Source organism: Anomaloglossus baeobatrachus, chromosome 4 (genome assembly GCF_048569485.1).
Source record: "Anomaloglossus baeobatrachus isolate aAnoBae1 chromosome 4, aAnoBae1.hap1, whole genome shotgun sequence".
Lineage (NCBI taxonomy): Eukaryota > Metazoa > Chordata > Amphibia > Anura > Aromobatidae > Anomaloglossus > Anomaloglossus baeobatrachus.
In genome coordinates this window covers 109,752,863-109,777,730 of record NC_134356.1, presented here as the reverse complement: position 1 = coordinate 109,777,730, position 24,868 = coordinate 109,752,863, and the positions used below count along the sequence as shown (strand labels likewise).

The 24,868-nt window shown below is 47.7% G+C and overlaps 1 protein-coding gene across 1 annotated transcript in view; it reads right to left on the bottom strand.

The window, feature by feature from the left end:
- The window catches only part of LCP2 (lymphocyte cytosolic protein 2), a 365,493-nt gene that overhangs the window by 97,356 nt on the left and 243,269 nt on the right, over positions 1-24,868 (bottom strand). The window contains exon 11 of the mRNA XM_075342299.1: positions 13,746-13,771. Within this exon, the coding sequence (XP_075198414.1) occupies positions 13,746-13,771 (26 nt within the window). The remainder of the gene's footprint in view (positions 1-13,745; positions 13,772-24,868) is intronic.

The following is a 24,868-nucleotide window of genomic DNA, read 5'->3' as shown; positions in this document are numbered from 1 at the left end:
ACTAGGGCCCAAGTGCTGCCACTGATGGGGTGGGTGTCTGTGTGGCCCAATTTTTGGAAAAAAAGGGAGACTCCGCTTGGAGTAACCCTTGCTTGATGTGTTTTTAAAAGAAGCCAAGATGAACAGAGCTGGGATCAGCAAAGACTTTGCTACCTACCCCGGTGTCATCCTGGGGACGGATAAGAATGGCGTATTTTTGAATGTGCTTGATGCAAATCAAAACATCCTGTTTGCAACTAGGGCCCAAGTGCTGCCACTGATGGGGTGGGTGTCTGTGTGGCCCAATTTTTGGAAAAAAGGGAGACTCCGCTTGGAGTAACCCTTGCTTACATTGTTTTTAAAAGAAGCCAAGATGAACAAGTCATGGGTCAGCAAAGACTTTGCTACCTAACCCGGTGTCATCCTGGGGACGGTTAATTATGGGGTATTTTTGAATGTGATTGATGCAAATCAAAACATCCTGTTTGCAACTAGGGCCCAAGTGCTGCCACTGATGGGGTGGGTGTCTGTGTGGCCCAATTTTTGGAAAAAAAAGGGAGACTCCGCTTGGAGTAACCCTTGCTTGATGTGTTTTTAAAAGAAGCCAAGATGAACAGAGCTGGGATCAGGAAAGACTTTGCTACCTACCCCGGTGTCATCCTGGGGACGGATAAGAATGGCGTATTTTTGAATGTGCTTGATGCAAATCAAAACATCCTGTTTGCAACTAGGGCCCAAGTGCTGCCACTGATGGGGTGGGTGTCTGTGTGGCCCAATTTTTGGAAAAAAAGGGAGACTCCGCTTGGAGTAACCCTTGCTTGATGTGTTTTTAAAAGAAGCCAAGATGAACAGAGCTGGGATCAGCAAAGACTTTGCTACCTACCCCGGTGTCATCCTGGGGACGGATAAGAATGGCGTATTTTTGAATGTGCTTGATGCAAATCAAAACATCCTGTTTGCAACTAGGGCCCAAGTGCTGCCACTGATGGGGTGGGTGTCTGTGTGGCCCAATTTTTGGAAAAAAGGGAGACTCCGCTTGGAGTAACCCTTGCTTACATTGTTTTTAAAAGAAGCCAAGATGAACAAGTCATGGGTCAGCAAAGACTTTGCTACCTACCCCGGTGTCATCCTGGGGACGGTTAATTATGGGGTATTTTTGAATGTGATTGATGCAAATCAAAACATCCTGTTTGCAACTAGGGCCCAAGTGCTGCCACTGATGGGGTGGGTGTCTGTGTGGTCCAATTTTTGGAAAAAAAGGGAGACTCCGCTTGGAGTAACCCTTGCTTGATGTGTTTTTAAAAGAAGCCAAGATGAACAGAGCTGGGATCAGCAAAGACTTTGCTACCTACCCCGGTGTCATCCTGGGGACGGATAAGAATGGCGTATTTTTGAATGTGCTTGATGCAAATCAAAACATCCTGTTTGCAACTAGGGCCCAAGTGCTGCCACTGATGGGGTGGGTGTCTGTGTGGCCCAATTTTTGGAAAAAAAGGGAGACTCCGCTTGGAGTAACCCTTGCTTGATGTGTTTTTAAAAGAAGCCAAGATGAACAGAGCTGGGATCAGGAAAGACTTTGCTACCTACCCCGGTGTCATCCTGGGGACGGATAAGAATGGCGTATTTTTGAATGTGCTTGATGCAAATCAAAACATCCTGTTTGCAACTAGGGCCCAAGTGCTGCCACTGATGGGGTGGGTGTCTGTGTGGCCCAATTTTTGGAAAAAAGGGAGACTCCGCTTGGAGTAACCCTTGCTTGATGTGTTTTTAAAAGAAGCCAAGATGAACAAGTCATTGGTCAGCAAAGACTTTGCTACCTACCCCGGTGTCATCCTGGGGATGGATAAGAATGGCGTATTTTTGAATGTGCTTGATGCAAATGTAGCTGTGAAGTGTACAACTGGGGCACAACTGCTGCCACTGAAGGGGTGGGTGTGTGTGTGGCCCAATTTTTGGAAAAAATGGAGACTCCGCTTGGAGTCACCTTGCGGTGTTTTACATGATTTTAGAAGGGCGTGCCATGCCTATATCTGTGTGTCCTCCTCTTTTTCCTTGTCCAGCTGTTTTGTTTTCGCATGAGTATATGTCCTTGTCACTTTCCAATGTGTTTGAGTTGTTTGTCACCTTTAGGACACCTTTGAGGGTGTTTTCTAGGTGTTTTTCTGTGTTTGTGATTGCCTGCCATTGTTTCCTATGCAGTTCGAGTTCGGTTCGTCGAACGTTCGACGAACCGAACTCGAACGGGAGGTCCGTTCGGCGAACCAACCTCGAGCCGAACCGCGACCGGTTCGCTCATCTCTAGTCACAACTACTATATGTGCATGTAAAATAAGATCCACGGCTGCAGCCACCCAGTGGCAGACATCAGAAAGCAATAGAGAAGGGTGTTCAATTGACGCGCAAACAGATCACTCATTCAGATGATGAAGACCAATGTCCCTTTATTTGCATACAGGTCTACGCGTTTCAGGAGCATCTGCTCCCTTCCTCAGGACCGTCAAGTTAAAAATAAAATCAAATCTGATTTGATGTTATTTTTAACTTGACGGTCCTGAGGAAGGGAGCAGATGCTCCTGAAACGCGTAGACCTGTATGCAAATAAAGTGACATTGGTCTTCATCATCTGAATGAGTGATCTGTTGGCGCGGCAATTGAACACCCTTCTCTATTGCTTCCTATATTTCTGTTAACAGATGAACATGAGTGGTGTTACGGTTGCTGTGGCACTGGAGTCTATTTCCAGATTTCTTGCTACTGCACGTGTGCGAGCACTGGAGACTATGTCCAGATTTCTTGCTACTGCACATGTGCAAGCGCTGGAGACTAAGTCCTATCTTGGAGCCATTGCACATGTGCGGCTGACATCATCGCTGACACGAGGTCACATGTCTCTGACACCTTCTATGCCGATTGGCTGCTGGTCATGTGCTTGTGACACGTGGTCACATGTCTCTGACACCTTCTATGCCGATTGGTCGCTGGTCATGTGCTTGTGACGCTTTGCTCGGTGATAGGCCAGCGTGACGTCATTCCTGTCGTTCTGGCAGCGGATTGGCTCTGGTGTCCTCCATCTTGGATGAGGCACAGAGTCTATATAAGACCCTGACGCATGCCGCACGGCGCTCAGTCCTCTTGGTTCATGCATGAGAGTAGACGCTCTGTGCACGTTCCTCTAGGCATCTCTCTGTCTATGCTAGGTGAGTGCAAGGTAGCGTTCTTATACCTTACAGCTTCGGCTGCAGTCCGTATCCTTACCTCTTAGGGGAGTGGACATAGGCAGGTGCCTGAGGCACATGGTCTGGCTGGGCCTTGTGATTCTACTCGTAGGTGGACGTTGCCGCTAGGGTAACGTTCCTTATACTGCGTCTGGCAGTTGTTCGTATCCTCGCACACTAGGGGAGCGAACAGAGGTAGGAGCTTTGTGCGGCTTATGCTGCTGTCCGTCTCTTTTGCACCACTAGAAGAGTGGACCTAGGCAGGTGCCATATCTAGTGGTTCGTGTCCTCGCACACTAGTGGAGCGAACGCAGGTAGGAGCTTTGTGCGGCTTACGCTGCTGTTCGTCTCTTTTGCACCGCTAGAAGAGCGGACCTAGGTAGGTGCCATTTCCCACTCACTGCCTTTGTCTCTGTGATTATTAACAGAGACCATTCCACACACCCTCTAAGTAAGGGAGGAATTGCCTTATTTACTAATTATATTCCTCTGTGAGTTTAACAGAGGTATTGCACTCTGCCATAGTCTGCAGCAGAGTCTTTGCACGGTGGACCCTGACTGTCTGATACTCCTTTAGGTTTTATTATCAGACAGCCCCCCGTAACATTAGGACTGAGCCAAGGGTCTGGCAGTTATGGCAGAATATCAGCAGTTACACCGTTACATACAAGTACTTGAGTCACGGCTCAAGAGTATAGAGGATAAACCTCAGACCATGGTGACATCTGCACATGATCCTCGACTTGCTCTGCCAAACAGATATTCTGGCGATGCCAGATCATGTCGTGGTTTCATTAGTCAGTGTCAGATACACCTAGAGGTCAACTCTTCTCGCTTCTCTACGGAGAGGTCCAGAGTAGGCTTTATCATCTCCTTACTTCAGGACAAAGCCTTAGAATGGGCGACTCCCCTATGGGAGCGCTCTGATGTGGTTACTCTGAGACATCAAGACTTTCTTGATGCTCTTAAGGCGGTATTCATGGGTCCGCAGGTTACCCATGATGCGGCCCTGAGACTGTTAGATCTATCTCAGTGTGCGTTATCCACTAGTTCTTATGCCATTGCTTTTAGAACTCTGGTGGCAGAACTAGATTGGCCAGAGAAGGTGTTGATTCCTATCTTCTGGAGAGGGTTGGCAGGCTATGTTAAGGATGCTCTTGCTACTCGTGAGGTCCCTGCTTCTCTGGAAGACTTGATCACAGTAGCAACGAGGATCGACGTACGCCATAGGGAACGTAGACTCGAGGTCTCTTCCTCACGCCCTAAGCATCGGGCTATTCCAGTTGTTGAGGGTCCACTACCATCTTCCTCAGCATCTGAAAAATCTCCCACTCCTTTGGAGTTAGGTCATATGTCCTCCAGACTACGCAAGTCTGGTCCTCCTATATGTTACGTATGTCGTCAGGCTGGGCACTATGCCAACAAGTGTCCTAGCCGTCAGGGAAACTCCCAGGCCTAGTAACCATTAGAGGGGGGTTACTAGAGACGTCTTCTGCACCCTCTAAGTGTAGTATCCCAGGTCAGCTCTCATTCTCTGAGAATACATGGCCTATTATGGCTTTTGTGGATTCCGGAGCTGACGGGACTTTTGTGTCCTCAGGATTTGTAAAGAGACACAATATTCCCTCTATCATGTTAGAGGCGCCTATTTCTGTCCGTGTTGTTAATGGAACTATGTTGTCTGACTCCATTACATTGAGGACAGTTCCCTTGCGCCTTTCCCTGTCTCAGGGTCACATAGAGGAGATTTCTTTTCTTGTTTTGCCTGAGGGTATAGACGACGTCCTTCTGGGTCTCCCATGGCTTCGGACTCATGCTCCTCACATTGACTGGGAGTCCGACAGCATTATTAGTTGGGGTTCGAAATGTCAGTCCCGATGTCTTCCCTTACCACCTAAGGTTGTTGCGGTTGCATCAACTGATCTCTCTCCCATACCTACACCCTATTTGGATTTCGCTGACGTGTTCTCCAAACAGGGTGCTGAGGTTCTTCCACCCCATAGGCCGTATGACTGTGCCATAGACCTTATCCCAGGTTCGTTTCCACCTAAGGGCAGGGTTTACCCCCTGTCGATACCTGAGTCGGAGGCCATGTCAACCTATATAAGAGAGAGTTTAGAGAAGTGGTTCATTCGTAAGTCTGTCTCTCCCGCGGGAGCTGGGTTTTTCTTTGTTCGGAAGAAAGAGGGTGATTTGCGTCCCTGCATAGATTACAGGGGTCTCAACGCAATCACAATAAAGAACAAATACCCGTTACCTTTAATTTCGGAGCTCTTTGAAAGACTGAGGGGAGCTCAAGTTTTTATGAAGTTGGATCTGCGGGGTGCGTATAACTTGGTACGAATTCGAGAGGGTGACGAATGGAAGACCGCTTTTAACACCCGAGACGGTCACTATGAATACCTCGTCATGCCTTTTGGTTTATGTAATGCACCCTCAGTATTTCAGGACTTCGTAAACGATGTGTTCAGGGATTTACTGTTATCCTCTGTAGTGGTGTATCTGGACGACATCCTGATTTTTTCTCCTGATCTGGAGACTCATCGTCAGGATGTCGTTCGTGTCCTTTCCCGTTTAAGGGAGCACTCTTGTTTGCTAAACTCGAAAAATGTGTATTCGAGCAGTCATCCTTGCCTTTTTTGGGCTACATTATCTCAGAGGGTCTGGCTATGGATCCTGCGAAGCTCTCTGCTGTCCTGGAATGGTCCGAACCTCATTCCTTGAAGGCGGTGCAACGCTTCTTAGGATTCATAAATTATTACAGGCAGTTCATACCCCATTTCTCTACTTTGGTGGCCCCTTTGGTGGCCTTGACTAAGAAAGGTGCTAATCATAAAGTCTGGTCTACTGAGACATCTCAGGCTTTTGAGGCAGTAAAAAGACACTTTTCAACTGCTCCCGTTCTTCAAAGACCCGATGAAAATAAGCCCTTCCTCTTGGATCTTCAGTGGGTGCTGGTGCGGTCTTGTATCAAAAGAACGGTGCAGGTAGAAAAAGGCCGTGTTTCTTCTTTGCTAAAACCTTTTCACCGGCAGAGAGAAACTATACCATTGGGGATAGGGAACTGCTCGCCCTGAGATTAGCCTTGGAGGAGTGGCGTCACTTGCTGGAAGGAGCGAAACATCCTTTCCAGGTCTATACAGACCATAAGAATCTGACGTACTTACAAACCGCTCAGCGTCTGAATCCTCGCCAAGCCCGCTGGTCCTTGTTTTTCTCCCGCTTTCACTTCTCCATCAACTATCTGTCTGGGAGTAAGAATAACAAGGCAGACGCCCTGTCTCGCTCTATGGTTTCTACCCAGAAAGAGATTGACGAACCTCGTCTTATCCTTCCCTCCAGGGTTTTTCATACGCTCTCCCCTGTGACGTTAGACCAAATCCCACCGGGCAAGACCTTTGTTCCGCCTGATTGACAGAATGATATACTGTCGTGGGCCCACACCTCAAAGGTGGGTGGGCATTTTGGTATTAGGCGGACACGAGAGTTACTGGAGAGGTGGTATTGGTGGCCACACTTAGTCAGCCACGTCAAGAGATATGTCGGTTCCTGCTACTCGTGTGCTCGCAACTGTCCATTACGGCAGAGACCGGCTGGGCTCTTGCATCCTTTACCAGTGCCAGATAGACCATGGGAGGTGGTAGGCATGGACTTTGTGGGTGATCTTCCATGTTCACAGGGACATAGATTTGTGTGGGTCATTACGGACCATTTCTCCCGGATGGTTCATCTCGTACCGTTATCGAGAATCCCATCTTCCAGGGTACTAGCCAAACTATTCCTCAAGCATGTCTTTAGGCATCATGGGGTGCCAGATCGTATCATTTGTGATAGAGGCCCGCAATTTGCTTCCCGTTTCTGGCGAGATCTTTGTAGCCTTCTGCAAATTGAGTTGAATCTCTCTTCGGCATACCATCCGGTGACCAATGGTTTGGTTGAGCGTACCAATCAATCCATGATTATATACCTTCGACACTTTGTTGCTGAGAACCACGATAACTGGTCCTCCCTCCTACCCTGGGCAGAATTTGCCCTTAACAATTCGCTGGCTGAGGCCACTGGGCAGACACCGTTCGTACTCATTAATGGGCAAGACCCTAGGGTACTGGTACCGTTTCCCGCTGCTGCACCTCCTCCTCTTGTGGCCGACTGGGCAACTACTGCCAGAGAGGTTTGGAATCGTACTCAAGAGTCGATCCAAGCAGCTAAGGACCGTATGAAGACGGTGTCCGATCGGTTTCGTCGCCCGGCTCCTGTCTTTTCTCCGGGGGACTTTGTGTGGCTCTCTGCAAAACACGTGAGACTTAAGAGTGAGCTCTGTCAAATTTGCTCCTCGCTTCCTGGGTCCTTATGAGGTTCTTCAACAGGTAAATCCTGTAGTCTACCAATTGAAGTTACCCGTCCATCTTAGGATCCATGACAAATTCCATGTCTCACTGGTAAAGCCGGCTATTTTACCTCACGCTTGTGAAGTGCACTCTCCTGCCTCTGATTCCTCTCGCTCTAGCTATGAGGTACGAGCCATAGTTGGTTCTAAGATGGTTAGAGGGCGCAGGTTCTTCTTGATAGATTGGGAGGGCTACGGCCCGGAACATCGCTCTTGGGAGCCTGAGGAGGCTGTCCATGCTCCCGACTTAGTTGCCGATTACCTGCGTCGCCGGGAGGGGGGCCCTTGAGGGGGAGGTACTGTTACGGTTGCTGTGGCACTGGAGTCTATTTCCAGATTTCTTGCTACTGCACATGTGTGAGCACTGGAGACTATGTCCAGATTTCTTGCTACTGCACATGTGCAAGCACTGGAGACTAAGTCCTATCTTGGAGCCATTGCACATGTGCGGCTGACATCATCGCTGACACGAGGTCACATGTCTCTGACACCTTCTATGCCGATTGGTCGCTGGTCATGTGCTTGTGACGCTTTGCTCGGTGATAGGCCAGCGTGACGTCATTCCTGTCGTTCTGGCAGCGGATTGGCTCTGGTGTCCTCCATCTTGGATGAGGCACAGAGTCTATATAAGACCCTGACGCACGCCGCATGGAGCTCAGTCCTCTTGGTTCATGCATGAGAGTAGACGCTCTGTGCACGTTCCTCTAGGCATCTCTCTGTCTATGCTAGGTGAGTGCTACCGGCAGGGTAGCGTTCTTATACCTTACAGCTTCGGCTGCAGTCCGTATCCTTACCTCTTAGGGGAGCGGACATAGGCAGGTGCCTGAGGCACATGGTCTGGCTGGGCCTTGGGATTCTACTCGTAGGTGGACGTTGCCGCTAGGGTAACGTTCCTTATACTGCGTCTGGCAGTTGTTCGTATCCTCGCACACTAGGGGAGCGAACAGAGGTAGGAGCTTTGTGCGGCTTATGCTGCTGTCCGTCTCTTTTGCACCACTAGAAGAGCGGACCTAGGCAGGTGCCATATCTAGTGGTTCGTGTCCTCGCGCACTAGTGGAGCGAACGCAGGTAGGAGCTTTGTGCGGCTTACGCTGCTGTTCGTCTCTTTTGCACCACTAGAAGAGCGAACCTAGGCAGGTGCCATATCTAGTGGTTCGTGTCCTCGCACACTAGTGGAGCGAACGCGGGTAGGAGCTTTGTGCGGCTTACGCTGCTGTCCGTTTCCTGGCACCACTAGAGGAACGGACCTAGGTAGGTGCCATTTCCCACTCACTGCCTTTGTCTCTGTGATTATTAACAGAGACCATTCCACACACCCTCCAAGTAAGGGAGGAATTGCAATATTTACTAATTATATTCCTCTGTGAGTTTAACAGAGGTATTGCACTCTGCCATAGTCTGCAGCAGAGTCTTTGCACGGTGGACCCTGACTGTCTGTTACTCCTTTAGGTTTTATTATCAGACAGCCCCCCGTAACAAGTGGGGACTTGTTTTTTGAGGGTTGAGTTGAAGATTTATTGGTCTCATTTTGGGCTAGAGAACATTTTAGATTAGTTCACATTTATCCTGTGCAATATGCTGAGCACTTACATCTGAGTTTCCATCTAAATCTACAAAATGTTTGACTCACATGAAACCCTTGATGGATCCTTTCACAAATGAGGTGTCACGTCCTCACCGGATTCTGCTCCTGCGACTTCTGCTCCGATCGCCAGACGACGCCATGTTCCCACCATGGAAAGTGCTGGTGATGGGAGAGGAGGCGGTGCCCATGGCTCTGGGGAGCACAGGCTCCACTCATCCACTAGACTGGGTTTCCCTGGAACCTGCAGTACCACTGGCTGACTGTAAGTGGTGTGTGCCTTCCAGCTGAAGTTGCCAACATTCACCTGCAGCCAATGGGAAGACACCACACCCTTCTTATTCCCCCTCCTGTTACATGACCACTGCCAGAGATAGTTCTGTACTCCTGGCTCATGTGCTGTTTGTATGTTGATGCCTGTGCTCTGACCTTTGCTTGTTGTTTGACTACCCTCCTGCCTGTCGTTTTTGTACCTTGCTGCCAGTTCCGGATTTGACCTCTGCTTTGTCTCCTCACTGCGCCCTTGCCTGCCAATTCTGTTCCTGTTTAGCATCTCCTGTTTTTTGACCCTGCCTGATGACCACGGACTACAGCCTACCAAAGGTAGTGATCTCTGGAGCTCTGTGTAATTCCAAATCCCTGTATAGGGGTTAAAGGGTTGCAGAGTTCTTGGGGTCCTGCTTTGTGAGCGGCTTTTCTCTAGACTCCCCTTATAGCCAGTCTGAGTCTGTGGCTCCAATCAGGCATTACATGAGGCAAATGAGATTATGTGGACTCTTTGTGACTTGTGTTTGTGTGTGTGCAGATTTTAAGATGTGCACAGAAGATGTTGTGGACTGAATTTTTATGCTCTCCCAAAAAGAAGTGAAGAGATGAAACTGTAGGCCAAACAGAGTCCAAAGTGTGCCCATCTGCTTCTTTATCATAAATGTTTTATTGGGGGATTTGTCTGAAGTACATATTTCAGAAATTTTCAAGGAAACCCTGATGTAAGCATTCAATGTAGAGTGCAAGATAAATTTGAGCCTCGCCTCGCTCTGATCTTTAGGAGGCAGGATGACCAAATTATCTGCAGGTTAAGAATTAGCTTAATTTATTTTTTTACATTGTTCACTGTGCTATAAGTGATTGAATGGCTTTATTCCAGATTTATATTGTTTTCTTATATTGGGCTACTATCAAACACCAAAAAATGCTTTTTTTAGTTTTACAGTTGCATCACCTTATTTTTTTATGGAGCTGTCATGCAGTTATACTTTAAATCATTGATGGACATGGCATGTCAAAATGTGGGAATGATGCAAATCAAAAAAGGTCCGTGGAGCCTCTGTTAGGAGTCTCGACACAGAAAAAGAAAAATAGAAAAATACTTTAAATCATTGATGGACATGGCCAGATAACCCTCCGGGGAGGACCTAGCCAGGGAGTGGCTCTTTTTAAGGAGACCACCATAACCACCATATTAAGTGGCCCTTTTAGTCAATATCCAACTCTTTGACAAGTTTAAAGATATGACAAGGGAAATACCAAGGCCAGTTATACATCCACAGACAGCTGTTTCAGGGTATTGAACCTCATAAATGTGGAGTAGGATTCTGGCTAGGTGGGAGCAATGCCTAGTAGACCAGCAAGACAAAACAATCACTGATCTCAGGGAGACCAGCCAGAGAAAAAAACTGCCGGCAGCCAGTAAAGGCGCTCAACACAGTGAAATCCGAGGTGCATTGCCCCCTGGGAAGTATGCATATCAAAAAAGGTCTGTGGAGCCTCTGTTAGGAGTCTCGACACAGAAAAACAAAAATAGAAAAATACTTTAAATCATTGATGGACATGGCATGTCAAAATGTGGGAAGGGACTCCTGCTCATGACGTGCTATGCCTGTCATTTGATGTTGAGGAGTTAATGAATCAGGACTGGAGTTGAGTGAAACTGAGGTTCGGTTTTTGAACCGAACACCAACTTAAAAATAAAAGCTCGGGTTTAGAGTTCTGATACTTTACGTAAAAACTTAACTCACACAAGCAATGCTGTGCTCAGGTACACTCTGTGTTTAGTCCTGTGTAAGCCTATTGCACTGTTTGAACTTCCCAAGGCAAGGTTCAGAAACGTAGAGGTTCGTTTACTGTACCTCCAAAGGTTGACTCATGTTTACCAGTGTGTATAGTGTTACATACACATTCACATATTTGTGGAAAATCAACTTAGATCCCACCACTGGTCATGAAAAAATGAACCTCAACTGGTCGAGTGATGTGTTAACTCAAAAAGACTAGTCTGGACTCAATCAGCAGTCAGAAGCACTGAATTTGATTGACTTTCTTTGCACTACATGAGTCTTCTCAATATGGACACATTGAGGGTCACAAAGGTGAGCATGAATGCGGCTACAGAGCCATTTCTTTTTTTACAGTATTGATTTAATTAGTAAGGTGGTGATTCGTCAAGACTGGCGTAGCAAACGCTCGTGCTTCATCAGTCTTGATGGAGTAGTAGAGGTATCAAATTCATTAAGAAGAGCAAGACTGGAGTAGCATTTTTGCCGTTAAAAAAATACTGCCTACGATGGGACATCCCATTCAGAAGCGTCACAAAAAAGCTATTGCATGCATATTGTATCAAGTACGGAATACTTTAGCATCTTACTGGTAGAATACTACAGCCCCGAGCATCAGAAAACTGATTGATAATGTAAATATACCCGTAAGCGGGGTTTTACACGATGTGTTGGCGGGGTCACGTCGTAAGTGACGCACATCCGGCATTCTAAGTTATATTGTAGCGTGTGACAGCTACGTGTGATTGCGATTGAACGTTAAAACGTTCATCGCATGCACGTCGTTCAATTGCCAAAAATTGAACGTGAGGTTGTTCAATGTTCCTGAGGAAGCACACATCGCAGTGTGTGACACCCCGGGAACGATGAACAGATCTTACCTGCGTCCCGCGGCTCCCGCCAGCAATGCGGAAGGAAAGAGGTGGGCGGGAAGTTTACGTCCCACTCATCTCCGCCCCTCCGCTTCTATTAGCCGGCTGCCGCGTGACGTCGATGTGTCGCCGAACATCCCTCCCACTCCAGGAAGTTGACGTTCGCCACCCACATCGAGGTCGTATGGAAGGGTAAGTACGTGTGACGGCAAATAATCGTTTGTGCTACACGTTCAACAAATTGAACGTGCTGCACATACGATGGGGGCGGTTACGATCGCATATGATATCGTATGCTTAATCGTAACGTGTAAAGCAGGCTTTAGACTAGAAAAGTATGTGTATAAGAAAAAGAAGGCGTACAAGAAATTTGAAGAGCTCCTTAGGCTCCTTGGTTCGACACCCTGAATTTGGCGCTGACAACTTAGACGTGGGCTAGATCTTTCTTAGCGGACTTATTCTAAGTCATTTTAGCATGTACAGATTATAGAGAAATAAGAGGATTCCATGTGTTACAAGAATATTTAAAAAAGAGAGTCACTGTTGCTATTTAGACTTAGGCGGGCTTTGCACGTTGCGACATCGCAAGCCGATGCTACGATGTCGCACGCGATAGTCCCCGCCCCCGTCGCATGTACGATATCGTGTGATAGCTGGCGTAGCGAAAATTATCGCTACGCCAGCTTCACATGCACTCACCTGCCCTGCGACCGTCGCTCTGGCCGGCGACCCGCCTCCTTCCTAAGGGGGCGGGTCGTGCGGCATCATAGCGACGTCACACGGCAGGCGGCCAATAGCGGCGGAGCGGTGGAGAGGAGCAGGATGTAAACATCACGCCCACCTCCTTCCTTCCGCCCGCATATCCTACGGAAGCCGCGGTGACGCCGGTAGGAGATGTTCCTCGCTCCTGCGACTTCACATACAGCGATGTGTGCTGCCGCAGGAGCGAGGAACAACATTGAACCGTCGCGTCAGCGTAATCATGGATTACGCCAACGCTGCACCGATGATACGATTACGACGATTTTGCACTCGTTAATCGTATCATCTAGGCTTTACACACTACGATGTCGCATGCGATGCTGGATGTGCGTCACTTTCAATTTGACCCCACCGACATCGCACCTGCGATGTCGTAGTGTGCAAAGCCCGCCTTAGATGAGTGGGTAGAGTTGTTTGGGATACGTATAAGTGTTGCTGTCAGATCACATGTTTTGCCTTGGTGTAAATGACAATGTAAATGAAAATCTGTCCTGGTTATTGGATCATTTTGGTTCGGGGGTGGGAGGGAAGGGGTTTGTTTATCTTCTTGGGTTTTCTTTCTCATGTATGTGAAAAACTGTTCAATAAAAAAATGTATCTAATTTAAAAAAAAAAAAAAAACTGCCACTTTTAGGACGGCTGGAGGTGACAAAGTCCCATTCTGCCCCCTTCGTGCTTCGCTCATTTAGGCAGAGATAATCCAAGGTGGAATGAAAAAGCACTCTGATCAATATGAGACATGTCTCCATGATTTTGCTCAGATCACATGGTCCGCAAACAAAAAAAAACAAAAACCTGGCTTCCGAAAAATTCAAAAGACTATACAACATACAAGAGCTAGTCATGAAAAACGAGTCTGAATGAGCCCTTATAACGAGTTTGTTTCATACTTACCTTTGCTTGGCCAGACAGACTTTTGGCTGAAAAAAAAATACATATATATTTCAGTAATAAATTCACCAAACAAAGCGTAAATTCTACTGAAAAAAACTAAACAATCACAGAATAATAAGATATGAGGTCATAATTTAACAATACATAAATTATAGAAGAATAGCAGAATACATTACATCCTTTACATCTAACCAGAAGAGTAAGATACTGATAGATGTCTACAGCTAAGCGTTCCAAGGAGTCATTGTGATTTCTATTTCATAATGACAAGTACACATTCACAAGTCCTCGTACATGTCATCTACAGCCTATGTTTATACATATTAGTATCTATACCTCAGCAGGGTATAGACTGCAGGATGGAAGACTGTCTGTATTTCTCTACTTTGAGGATGCCAAGAAATAGGTACGGTTGAGGACTGTAGAAGCAGTGATCAGTCAAGGAAATTTTGAGTAATAGATTAAAGACGCATCATGCTTACTTCTCTTCGACATCGGAAGATGTCCAGCAGTACCATCAGCTCAGCACCATTTGGCCAGAAGTGGTCTTCATTGGAGAATTACAAGCAAAAACCATAATTTTCTTATGGAAACTATGTCAAGGGACCCAATTATGCAGAAAACATAGGAACTAGGCTGCAGAAAAATGGCAGCAGATGCTGTCATATTGACTTATGAGTCAAACTGTTAAATATTTGTCTGTAAGAAAAGGCAATTTAATCATTAAAGGGCTGGAGAGTGGAACAATAATGAGCGTTTTCAGGCAAAAGTGAAGGTTCTCTTGAAGTATGAGGCTGCATTTCAGTGGTTGGGCATTTGGTCAAGATTAATGGTGTCCTCAGTGATGAAAAACACAGGCAGATTCTTAATCATCATGCAATTGTGACGCCCTGGGCAAGCCAGGGGTCACAGGTCACAACATCACATGCACCCCACATTCCCTGCAGGTACACCAAGCTAACCAAAACCCTTGTTGACTTCCTCCAGGGGCTGATGTCCACACCAGGGGGTGGGCCAGGCAGTTGGCTCCGCCCACCGAGGAGTTCACAGCCCTGGAGGCGGGAAGAACCAGAGAGAACAGTTTAGGAAGTGAAAGTAGAAGGAAGTGAAGTGGTAGAGGAGCTGGAGAGAAAGAGTAAAAAGTGACAGTAGTAAAGCCTGAAGTTGGTCCGGGTGTGTGCCCCGGACAGTGACAGCAAGGTCAGCAGACGGCGGTGATAGTCTGCAGGGGGACTGTTTGGAGGTTGCTGGAAGGACCGCGGACGGGTGGTGACCCGGCGGTACCGGAGCAGTATACGAAGATCAGTCAGCACCAGGGCAGGGGCCTTTCGGATCCCGGCAAGGCTAGGAGTCGCCATAATTTGCCAAATCCATCAGTGAAGGGGACCTCTGTCTCCTAACAACCAAGTCCCGATTGAAGGCAACAGCCCGACCGTGAAGGGGAGACACCGCCACCGCCAGGGCACCAGTTTCCCAGGGCCAGCGCCTGCGGGCAATGTAGGGCTCCTTCGGCCCAGATTGAAGCCGAGGAGTGGGTAACCGGTGGGGACCCATCGCTACCAAAAGGACTTTACATAGGTGCAGGGAAGAGACCGTCACCGCTAACTGCAGGGAACCGCAGCACCGTAACTGTCCGAGGGACCCGTCCAACCAGCCGTTTGTTTACCGAGAACTGTGTCGTGTTTACTGGCTGAGTGAGTACCTCCGTGCCGTGCGGCACAGCGCTGCCCCTGCACCCCTGCACCTCCACAGGCCCCATACACGCCTGTCCACCATACCAACCCCATCACTGGGCCCCGGGAGCACCAAGACCCCTACCCACGGAGGGGCAAATCAACAACTGGCTGCTCCATACCATCACTCCCGGGCTCCCCAAACAGAGCAGCGGTGGTGTCCACTCAATCACCACAGCCGTGGGTGGCGTCACGGACAATAAACTATCCCAAAACCCAATCCCCTTTCACTCACGGGCGAGGAGCGCCGCTCGAGTCCCCGGGATCCGGCCCATCGCTCGAGCCACTGAGCAGCTGCAGCAGCCACAGCGGCAGCCGGACCCGAGCAGTGGAAGAGCGCGGCGTCCCCTCCTCTGCCCGCGACACAATATAATTCGGAAAACAGCAGGGCAGATCAAAGTGCAACTGCGCAGGACCACAATGCCGGCTTGTGTGGTGTACGTAGGATAAGTCATCCACACTGGGCTGGGTAGAAGGAGGACGGCGATCGTAAGAAGAGAGGAGGACTGGGAGCAGCGACACCTATCGGACCGCTCCCTAGGGGAGTATTATAAAGTTATTTACGTTCCTCAGAGTGGCCAAAGAGCTTATATAAAGCATTCTGGAATGCTGTATATACTATAAGAGCTCGCTGCTGGTGTTGCCACAGGTCATAGGGGAAAATGTGGTGACAGGTTCCCTTTAACACTTCTATTTTGAAAGCATTCTTTTTTTGTAGAATTTATTCCAAACCTGCCTCAAACATTTGCACAGTAGTTTGAGTTTCCATAATGATATTATATATGTAAGATTCACAGATTTTTTATTCTTTTCACTGGTACTATAATGTACAGTAGAATAGACTCTCGGAAAATCCATTGTGTTTCAGACCCATGCGAACAAACCTCAAGTATAACCCCTGCCAGAACCTACCAAAATAGCTCAGTACAAACTCCACTGAGAAATGTATTCATTTGTATTTTGGCTTGGGGTATGTGCACATGTTAAGTATTTGCTGTATTTTGTCATGTCTTTTCTGCCCAGTTGTGTCACAAAAACTGAAGGATTTCCTATTACAAGTAAAGTGAATGAGATTCCTGAAGTCTCATGCACACAATACTTATTTTTCCTTACAGATTTGAAGCAGTTTCATATCTACAGCATGTCAATCCAATCTAATTTAATGGGGAAAGAAATGCATGAAAAACACATAAAAACAAGTGTATTTTATGCTGCATTTCTATCTCTGTCTCTTTAGTCTCTGACCCTCTTGTAAGGGGCTTTTGGAAAAATGCTTGAGTTCCATTGCTCTTGTTAAGAGTTGAGCCGTTCCGAGCATCAGACCTGCTCCTCTTGAGTATTGAGCACTCGAGCATTTTAGTGCTCGCTCATCCCTAGAAGTAACCCTTCTTATTAATGGCCTTATAGCAGTGGAGTGTTCAGCCTCTACGTTCTCAAGGAGAACTCATACTAGGTAATAAGTAAAAGTAAAATATTGTAATAAATCTAATAATAAATGTAACAAATAATAATATAATAATGGGCTCACTCACACGAATGAAGACTTTCTTTTCCGAGAGAATCGGATCGATTATGGTAATGATACTCGGCTCTAAAGGTCCAGTCACACTAAGCAACTTACCAGCGATCCCAACAACGATAGGGATCGCTGGTAAGTTGCTAGGAGGTTGCTGGTGAGCTGTCACACTGCGACGCTCCAGCGATCCCACCAGCAACCTGACCTGGCAGGGATCGCTGGAGCGTGGCTACACGAGTTGCTGGTGAGCTCACCAGCAACCAGTGACCAGCCCCCAGTCTCCTAGTTACAGCACACATCAGGTTAATTAACCCGATGTGTGCTGCAGCTAAATGTGCACAGAGCAGGGAGCAGCGCACACTGAGCGCTGGCTCCTTGCTCTCCTAGTTACAGCACACATCGGGTTAATTGCCTGATGTGTGCTGCAGCTATCTGTGCACAGAGCAGGAGCCGGCAGCACAGGCAGTGAGAGCGGAGGAGGCTGGTATCAAAGGTAAATATCGGGTAACCAAGGACAGGGCTTCTTGGTTACCCGATGTTTACATTAGTTACCAGCCTCCGCAGAAGCTGGCTCCCTGCTCACTGCACATTAGTTGTTGCTGTCTCGCTGTCACACACAGCGATCTGTGCTTCACAGCAGGACAGCAACAACTAAAAAATGGCCCAGGACATTCAGCAACAACCAACGACCTCACAGCAGGGGCCAGGTTGTTGCTGGATGTCACACACAGCAACATCGCTAGCAACGTCACAAAAGTTGTTCGTTACCAGCGATGTTGCTAGCGATGTTGCTTAGTGTGACGGGGCCTTAACTCTAAGTAGAATTTGAACCTATTGTCAGTTTACTGTAATTCGATTCTTATATAGTTACATAGGTTGAAAAAAGACCTAGGTCCATCTAGCTCAACCTTCCTCCACCAATTATACATTTTATCACTAAATCATTTACAACCAACAATGTTGTGTGTACTAAGAATCCTCTCACATGAGAGAATCGTATCACAGATGCGAGAAGACAGAGAACTTAATTTCTCCATATTTTCCATCATTTGTGTCCATGAAAATCAGATCAGTGCACACTGTGCACTGTCCAAATCGACATGAGAAAGAAAGCGTAGGGCGGCATTGCCCAACATTGGTCCAAGGGTAATACTAGAAAACAATGGATATCCCTTGTCCTTGTTCTATGCTTGCATGAGCGACAGCCTTACTGATTGATGCAGAGCTTTTGAAATTGATGATATTGAGAATGTGTTGAAAAAAAGAAGAAGCACGTTAACTTCCAAAGATTTGAGAAGACTCAATTGTAAAGCGACAAGTAATTCATTATTCTCTAGTGCTGTCACTTTCCAGAACTACAACTTCCATGGAAAGCACAAAAGTACAAGGTGTTCAGTTGTCAGAGAAATGGCCAAGGTAAGGAAGTCTGAAATCTGACCACAACTGAATAAGACACAAGTTGAAACATCAAGACTGGGCCAATAATATCTACATACAGATTCTTCAAAGGTTTTATGGACTGATGAGATGGGAATGACTCTTGTCAGACCAGATGGATGGGCCTCTGTCTTAACCAGTAACAGGCACAGACCTCCGCTTCTACTAAGACGCCAGCAAGATAGAGGTTGGGTATTGCTATGAGCTGATATTAATAAAAATAACCCGGTGATCACCCGGCGGCTGGCTACTGTGAGTGATCGGCTGATCACCCGGCGGCCGACTACTGATAGCAATCAGCTGATCGTTCACAATAGTCTGCCGACTGTAAAACTGTAAAAAACCCAAAACGGATTGCGTTGTTTTGCAGCATCCGTTGTGCCACTATATGCAACACATTCGGTGCATCCATCACACAACGCAATGCAACGGATACCGTTCAACGCAAGTGTGAAAGTAACCTTATTTGAACACTATTCTCACTTTAACAGAAAAAAAGAAACTATTGACATGGATAAAATACATTTTTCATTTAGTTGTATAATAATTCTGCACACTAATTGATTGTCAATAATGCTACACACATAGATATTCTCCTAAAAAATGACACAAAACTCACATTTGCATTCTTAAAGGGAATCTGTCAGCAGGTTTTTGCTTTGCAATTTGAAGACAGCATGTTGTTGGGGTTAACACACAGATTTCAGAGATTTGTTTCTTATCACAGTGTGATGTTTACCTGCAATGTTGTTTACTTCAGGAGTATAGCATTGCAAGACAAAATTAGCTACAGAAGCGCATGATGCCTAGTCCGGCACACCCCCTTGTGTGATTAGCAGCTCAATGTCTTTGGACATTTTACATACTAAGACTGGTGTGAGTGGGGGAAGCTTTCTCTGCTACTCTACTAAATCTAAAAGCTCTGATTGTGCCAATGTAGGGGGGTTGTGGGTTAAGCCCATTAAATCTAAAAGCTCTGATTGTGTCAATGTAGGGGGGTTGGGGGTTAAGACCATCCCTGCAGAAGTATCCAGCACACTGCTGAGTTGGGTATAAATTATAAATTGTAAATGTATTGTGTAAAACCACTACCAGGTGGCAGTGGGGTAGCATGGCTGTCCTGGCACCTGAGTGGGTAGGGAGAGAGTAGCAGGAGAGGGAGAGTAGGTTATATAAAAGGGAGATATAGAGGAAAGGGATTAGGAAAGTCCTGGTGGAGAAGTAGTGTTAATAGCCCATTTGAAGATTCTGACCCTAAGAGTCACGCCTGTGGCCGTGACACGTGGGATCCATTCCGGATTGTTTAACTGCATCCCCAAGAAGGGGGGTTTACCCCTGACGGTTGGGGGTCTTCGGTCCAAATTGACTGACTCGGAATACTTAAAGATTTCCTCACATAACTGAAGGTCAGTGTGCCTTCAAGGAGTACGATATGGCTGAATCCTGGCCTGGGCACGGATGGGAGAGCACTGTCGGGTGCAGCCCTTCGTATGTGTTAGAGTGGCACCCCAGGGTTCAGTTGCCACAAATATACCTGTACCTGGGCAGGGAAGGATCTCCACATCAGGTAATCCCTCATACAACATTTCCACTCCAAGCCTGGAGGGGGAGCTCTACAAGTCGAGTTAAGGTGAGGTCCCCTTTAAAGCCAGGTTTGGAGGCGGAGTCAGAGAGACAGTTGGAGAAAAGGAGACTGTGCGAGCAGAGAGTGAGGGGAGACATCAAAATGGAGAGGGCAGTGCTTAGCCCGCACAAGTAACTGTGTGACCGCCTGAGGGATCAAGAGTGAGGCAAAAGAGGAGTGACCGGGGAGGTGAAGCCAGACCGGTTCATCCCCAAGGAACAGCGCTGATTATCGGACACCGGCGTCCGAGATTGTGAGGGATCTAATCTGCCCAGCAATAAAGACCGGGGGCCAGGGAGACTGCAGATCTCCTGGCCGCAGCAAGAACCTGAAGGCAAAGCCGCTACACAGAGCTTAGGGACCGCAGTGAGTACAGCAGTGCTCCTTAGAGAAGCTCCCGCCGCCTGCCATACAGGTGAAGACAGTGAGAGAGGGACAAGGTATAGCTACAGGCAGCCTAGCACCAAAGAGAAACATAGCGCAGCAGGGAGGCCACACAACTAACCTGGTGCAGAGATCCTGAACTGTTCCCAGATCACCAAAAACTGTAACATCAGAAACTGAACCCCTTTTTAACACCTGCAAGTAAAATCTGGTCAGAGTTAATGAATTGGTGTGATGCACTTTATTTTTTCATCTGAGGAGCCATAGGCTGCTGCACTAAAGTGACAGTTGAAAAGGCTGTGAAGAAAAACCGGCATATCTGTGTACTACAAAAACTGCCCTGGGGACCCCGCTTCACCTACGGGAAGCGTAAACAACTGGCTGCCTAACCATCACCCCAGAGGTCTGACCTGCAGCCCCAGTAACCATACTGGAACCGTAGGTGGCGTCACGAAATACTTTTCTTTATTTTTTTTTTTTTTCTTTTCTTTATTATTTTTTTTATTTATTTATTTATTTTTATTTTTATTATTTATTGACTTTCAGCGACCACCAGGGCCACGGAACCGGGTACAGGCCCCCGTCACATAATCCCATTAACCAACACCCGGAACCGAGTACCCCACGGCCCTGGGGCGGGTCAGCTTTTGGCGTCACGAACAGGATCTGGACAAGGCCCAGTAACCCTGGGTAACGTGTGCCTTGAAAACCGTTTAATAATAACTGAACTTTGCCGCCATTTTGAGCATTTGAAAAACTAACTGCGCCACAGTGAGGATGGAGATGCAAGGCGATGCTGATGCCGCTGGAGCAGCTGCAGCACCTGAAGCTGTAGTCCCGATCATGCCGCTTGCTCTGCCGTATGTCCCAGGGGCGGCATGGTTACCGCAATATGCTGGGGAGCCCAATACCCTAGCTGAATTTAGAGAAAAGATGTGCAATTTCCTGGATATATACTCTATGACTGACAAGCAAAAAGTGTCTGTTTTGCTGGGGCAACTGACGGGTGCAGCAGAGCGAGAGGTTAAATCCTGGCTGAATACAGATAAAAGGACAATAACCCAGATATTTGCTAATTTAAAAGCTGCTTTTGAAACTCCTACTGTAGCTGAGCTAAGAATGAAGTTTTACAACTGCAAACAAAGGCCGCAGGATAGCATACGGGATTATGCATTGAACCTTCAGGAGGCGCTGCAGGCTGTAAAGCAGGTAGACCCTGAAAGTGCACGAGAGGAAGATAAAATGTTAATTGAACAGTTTCTTGAGGGGCTACATTCACCAATTCATCAAACACAGCTGCGTCTATGGGTCATGGAGCATCCGAGTCTAGACTTTGTAACTCTGAAGAACCAGGCCATTAGAGCACTGCGAGTCCCTGTGACTACAGACCCCGCACCTCAACCGCGGCAAGCCATCACCTCTCCCTCAGAGGTGGCGTCCCTTTCCTTAACTCCAGCAGAAATCAATGGACAGACTGTAATACCTGGTGCCTCTGATGACTTGCGTTCCCAGGTACAGCAGCTGACAAAAGATGTGGCCATGCTCCTAAAGGCCATGCAACTCCAGCAGAAACCACAGTCATCGGACAGGATCCAGTTGGCTGACAGCCTTGAGGAAATCCCATGGATGCGAGGAAGGAGGAACCCACCGCCCAGAGGAAGACCCAACGACCGCTACGACTCGTCAGGACAACCTATCTGCCGCCGTTGTAACGAGGCGGGCCACTTTGCCAGGTCATGTCCTTTAAACCAGCGACTCCTGGGGCAGCGGGCCGGCCACCAGGAATAAAACAACCAGGCCCATCGAACTGGCACGATAGATATGTGGGAGGACGACCATTCCTATCTATCGTGCTAGATGGCATTCCCACACTTGCTCTATTGGACACTGGCTCACAGGTGACGACGATCCTGCATATCCTTTACAAAAGATTTTGGGCCGATTCTGAGCTCACTCGCCCAGACCCAGACCTTACTATAAATGCTGCTAATGGACAGCCAGTATCACAAGTAGTGTACAAGGAGGTGACGATAAAGGTGGGGAGGGAGGAGCTAAAGGGCCAAGGACTTATTGTGGTGGACACTGATTGTCGTGAAAGAAATCCAACAATGATATTAGGTACTAATGTTGTTGAAAATTGTCTAGGAGAAGTTCTTTTCTTGCTCCAGCAGGTTGCAGAAACTGCCAGCATCGGGCAGCAGAGGGTCCTACAGAAAGAAATCAAAGCCCTTCTGCAGAGACAACAGGTAGAGTTGTCTGGTGGAGAAATCGGCAGTGTACGGGTAAGCGACCCATTCCCCATTGTGTTACCCCCAAGAAGTGAAGTGATGATTTGGTGTCGGGCAGCTATAGGCCTCAGAGGGCAGGATTACCAGGCAATGGTAGAGCCCATGTACTCAGATAGTAGGCCCACAGTCCTGACAGCCAGGGGGATAGTTGATGTACGCAAAGGGAGGGTACCTGTACGAGTTTTAAACTGTGGAGAGGAAGAGGTCAAGCTACCCAGATATGCTACTGTTGTCAAGTTGTTCACTGTCAACAACAACTCAATTCAGGCAGTGGAACCCTTGACCCCGTCCGACCAGGCGGAGGACAACAGCTCCAAGGGACAGCTGGAAGACTGGTGTCAGAAGCTGCATGTCGGCACTGATTCCACCCCTTCTTACCAAAGGCACGGAGTTTATCGGGTGGTGAAGGAATATGAACGGGTCTTTAGTAAGCATCCATTAGACTTTGGGCGGATAAAAGGGGTACACCATCGCATACCCACGGGAGACCATCCACCTATAAAAGAGAGATACAGGCCTATACCACCAGCTCACTATCAGTGTGCTAAAGATATGTTACGGGAAATGAAGGAAGCTGGGGTTATTAGAGATAGTTGTAGCCCCTGGTCAGCTCCACTTGTCCTGGTAAGAAAGAAAGATGGCACAATGAGGATGTGCGTTGACTATAGGCAGATAAACCGCATAACACACAAGGATGCTTACCCGTTGCCCCGCATTGAGGAATCACTTGCTGCACTGAAGGCTGCTAATTTCTTTTCCACCTTAGATCTTACCAGTGGGTATTGGCAGGTTTCCATGGCAGAAGAAGATCGAGAGAAGACCGCATTCACGACGCCGATGGGTCTGTGTGAGTACAACAGCATGCCGTTTGGACTCTGCAATGCACCCGGCACGTTCCAAAGGCTGATGGAGTGTTGCCTGGGGCACCGAAACTTCGAGACTGTACTGATATATCTTGATGATGTCATCGTGTATTCCAAGGCGTATGAGGAACATCTGGAGCACCTGGCCGAGGTGTTTGAAGCATTGTCAAAGTTTGGTATGAAACTAAAGCCTTCAAAATGACATTTGCTGAAGCCGAAGGTTCAGTATCTTGGGCATGTGGTCAGTGCGGATGGTGTGGCACCAGACCCTGAAAAGGTCACTGCTATCAGAGACTGGCCAAAGCCAATAACCGTCAAAGAGGTGCGTCAGTTCTTGGGGCTGGTAGGATACTACAGGAGGTTCATAAAGGACTTCACGAAAATTGCGGCGCCTTTGCAAGATCTCCTGGTAGGCCAGACCAAAAAGGGCAAGACATCCGGCCCTCCGTTTGAATGGGGTGAGAAAGAAGAAGACTCCTTCAAGCACATGAAGTGGGACCTGACCGGTGAGGAAATCCTGGCCTACCCTGATTATAATCTTCCATTCGTGCTGTACACAGATGCCAGTAATGTGGGATTGGGAGCTGTGCTGTCGCAGGTGCAGAATGGCAAAGAACGTGTAATTGCCTTTGCAAGCAGGAAGCTCCGTCCTACTGAGAGAAACCCGGAAAACTATAGTTCGTTCAAGCTGGAATTCCTGGCCTTAGTCTGGGCCGTCACTGAACGGTTCAAGCACTACCTGGCGGCTGTGAAGTTTACCATATTTACGGATAACAACCCGCTTACCCACTTGGACTCCGCAAAGCTAGGTGCACTAGAGCAGCGATGGATGGCCCGGTTGTCAAACTATGACTTCACCATCAAATATCTGGCAGGCCACAAAAACTCTAATGCTGATGCATTGTCGAGAATGCCCCATTTACCAGATGCAGGAGAAGACTCGGATGAGCTAGAAGAGATAGAGCTGCCGGCTTTTCACCGCAACAGTGCATCCCAGTGTAACCAAGGTGTTAAAGGCAAATGCCAAGAGGCCACGCTGAACCCGTTACCTTACCACGGGTGGGAGGAAACGCAAGACAGCGATCCAGCTGTTCGCCTAGTAAAAGAGCTAATAATCCAACCAGACTCAAGTCTTAGCCCAGATGCCCCACCAGAAGCGCAGCACCTGTGGAAGGAAAAGAGAAGATTGTTCATCTACAGGGGTAGGCTATGCAGACATTACATCAACCCCCGAACCTATGAGAGGGTGTGGCAAATAGTGGTACCGAAGAGAGATGT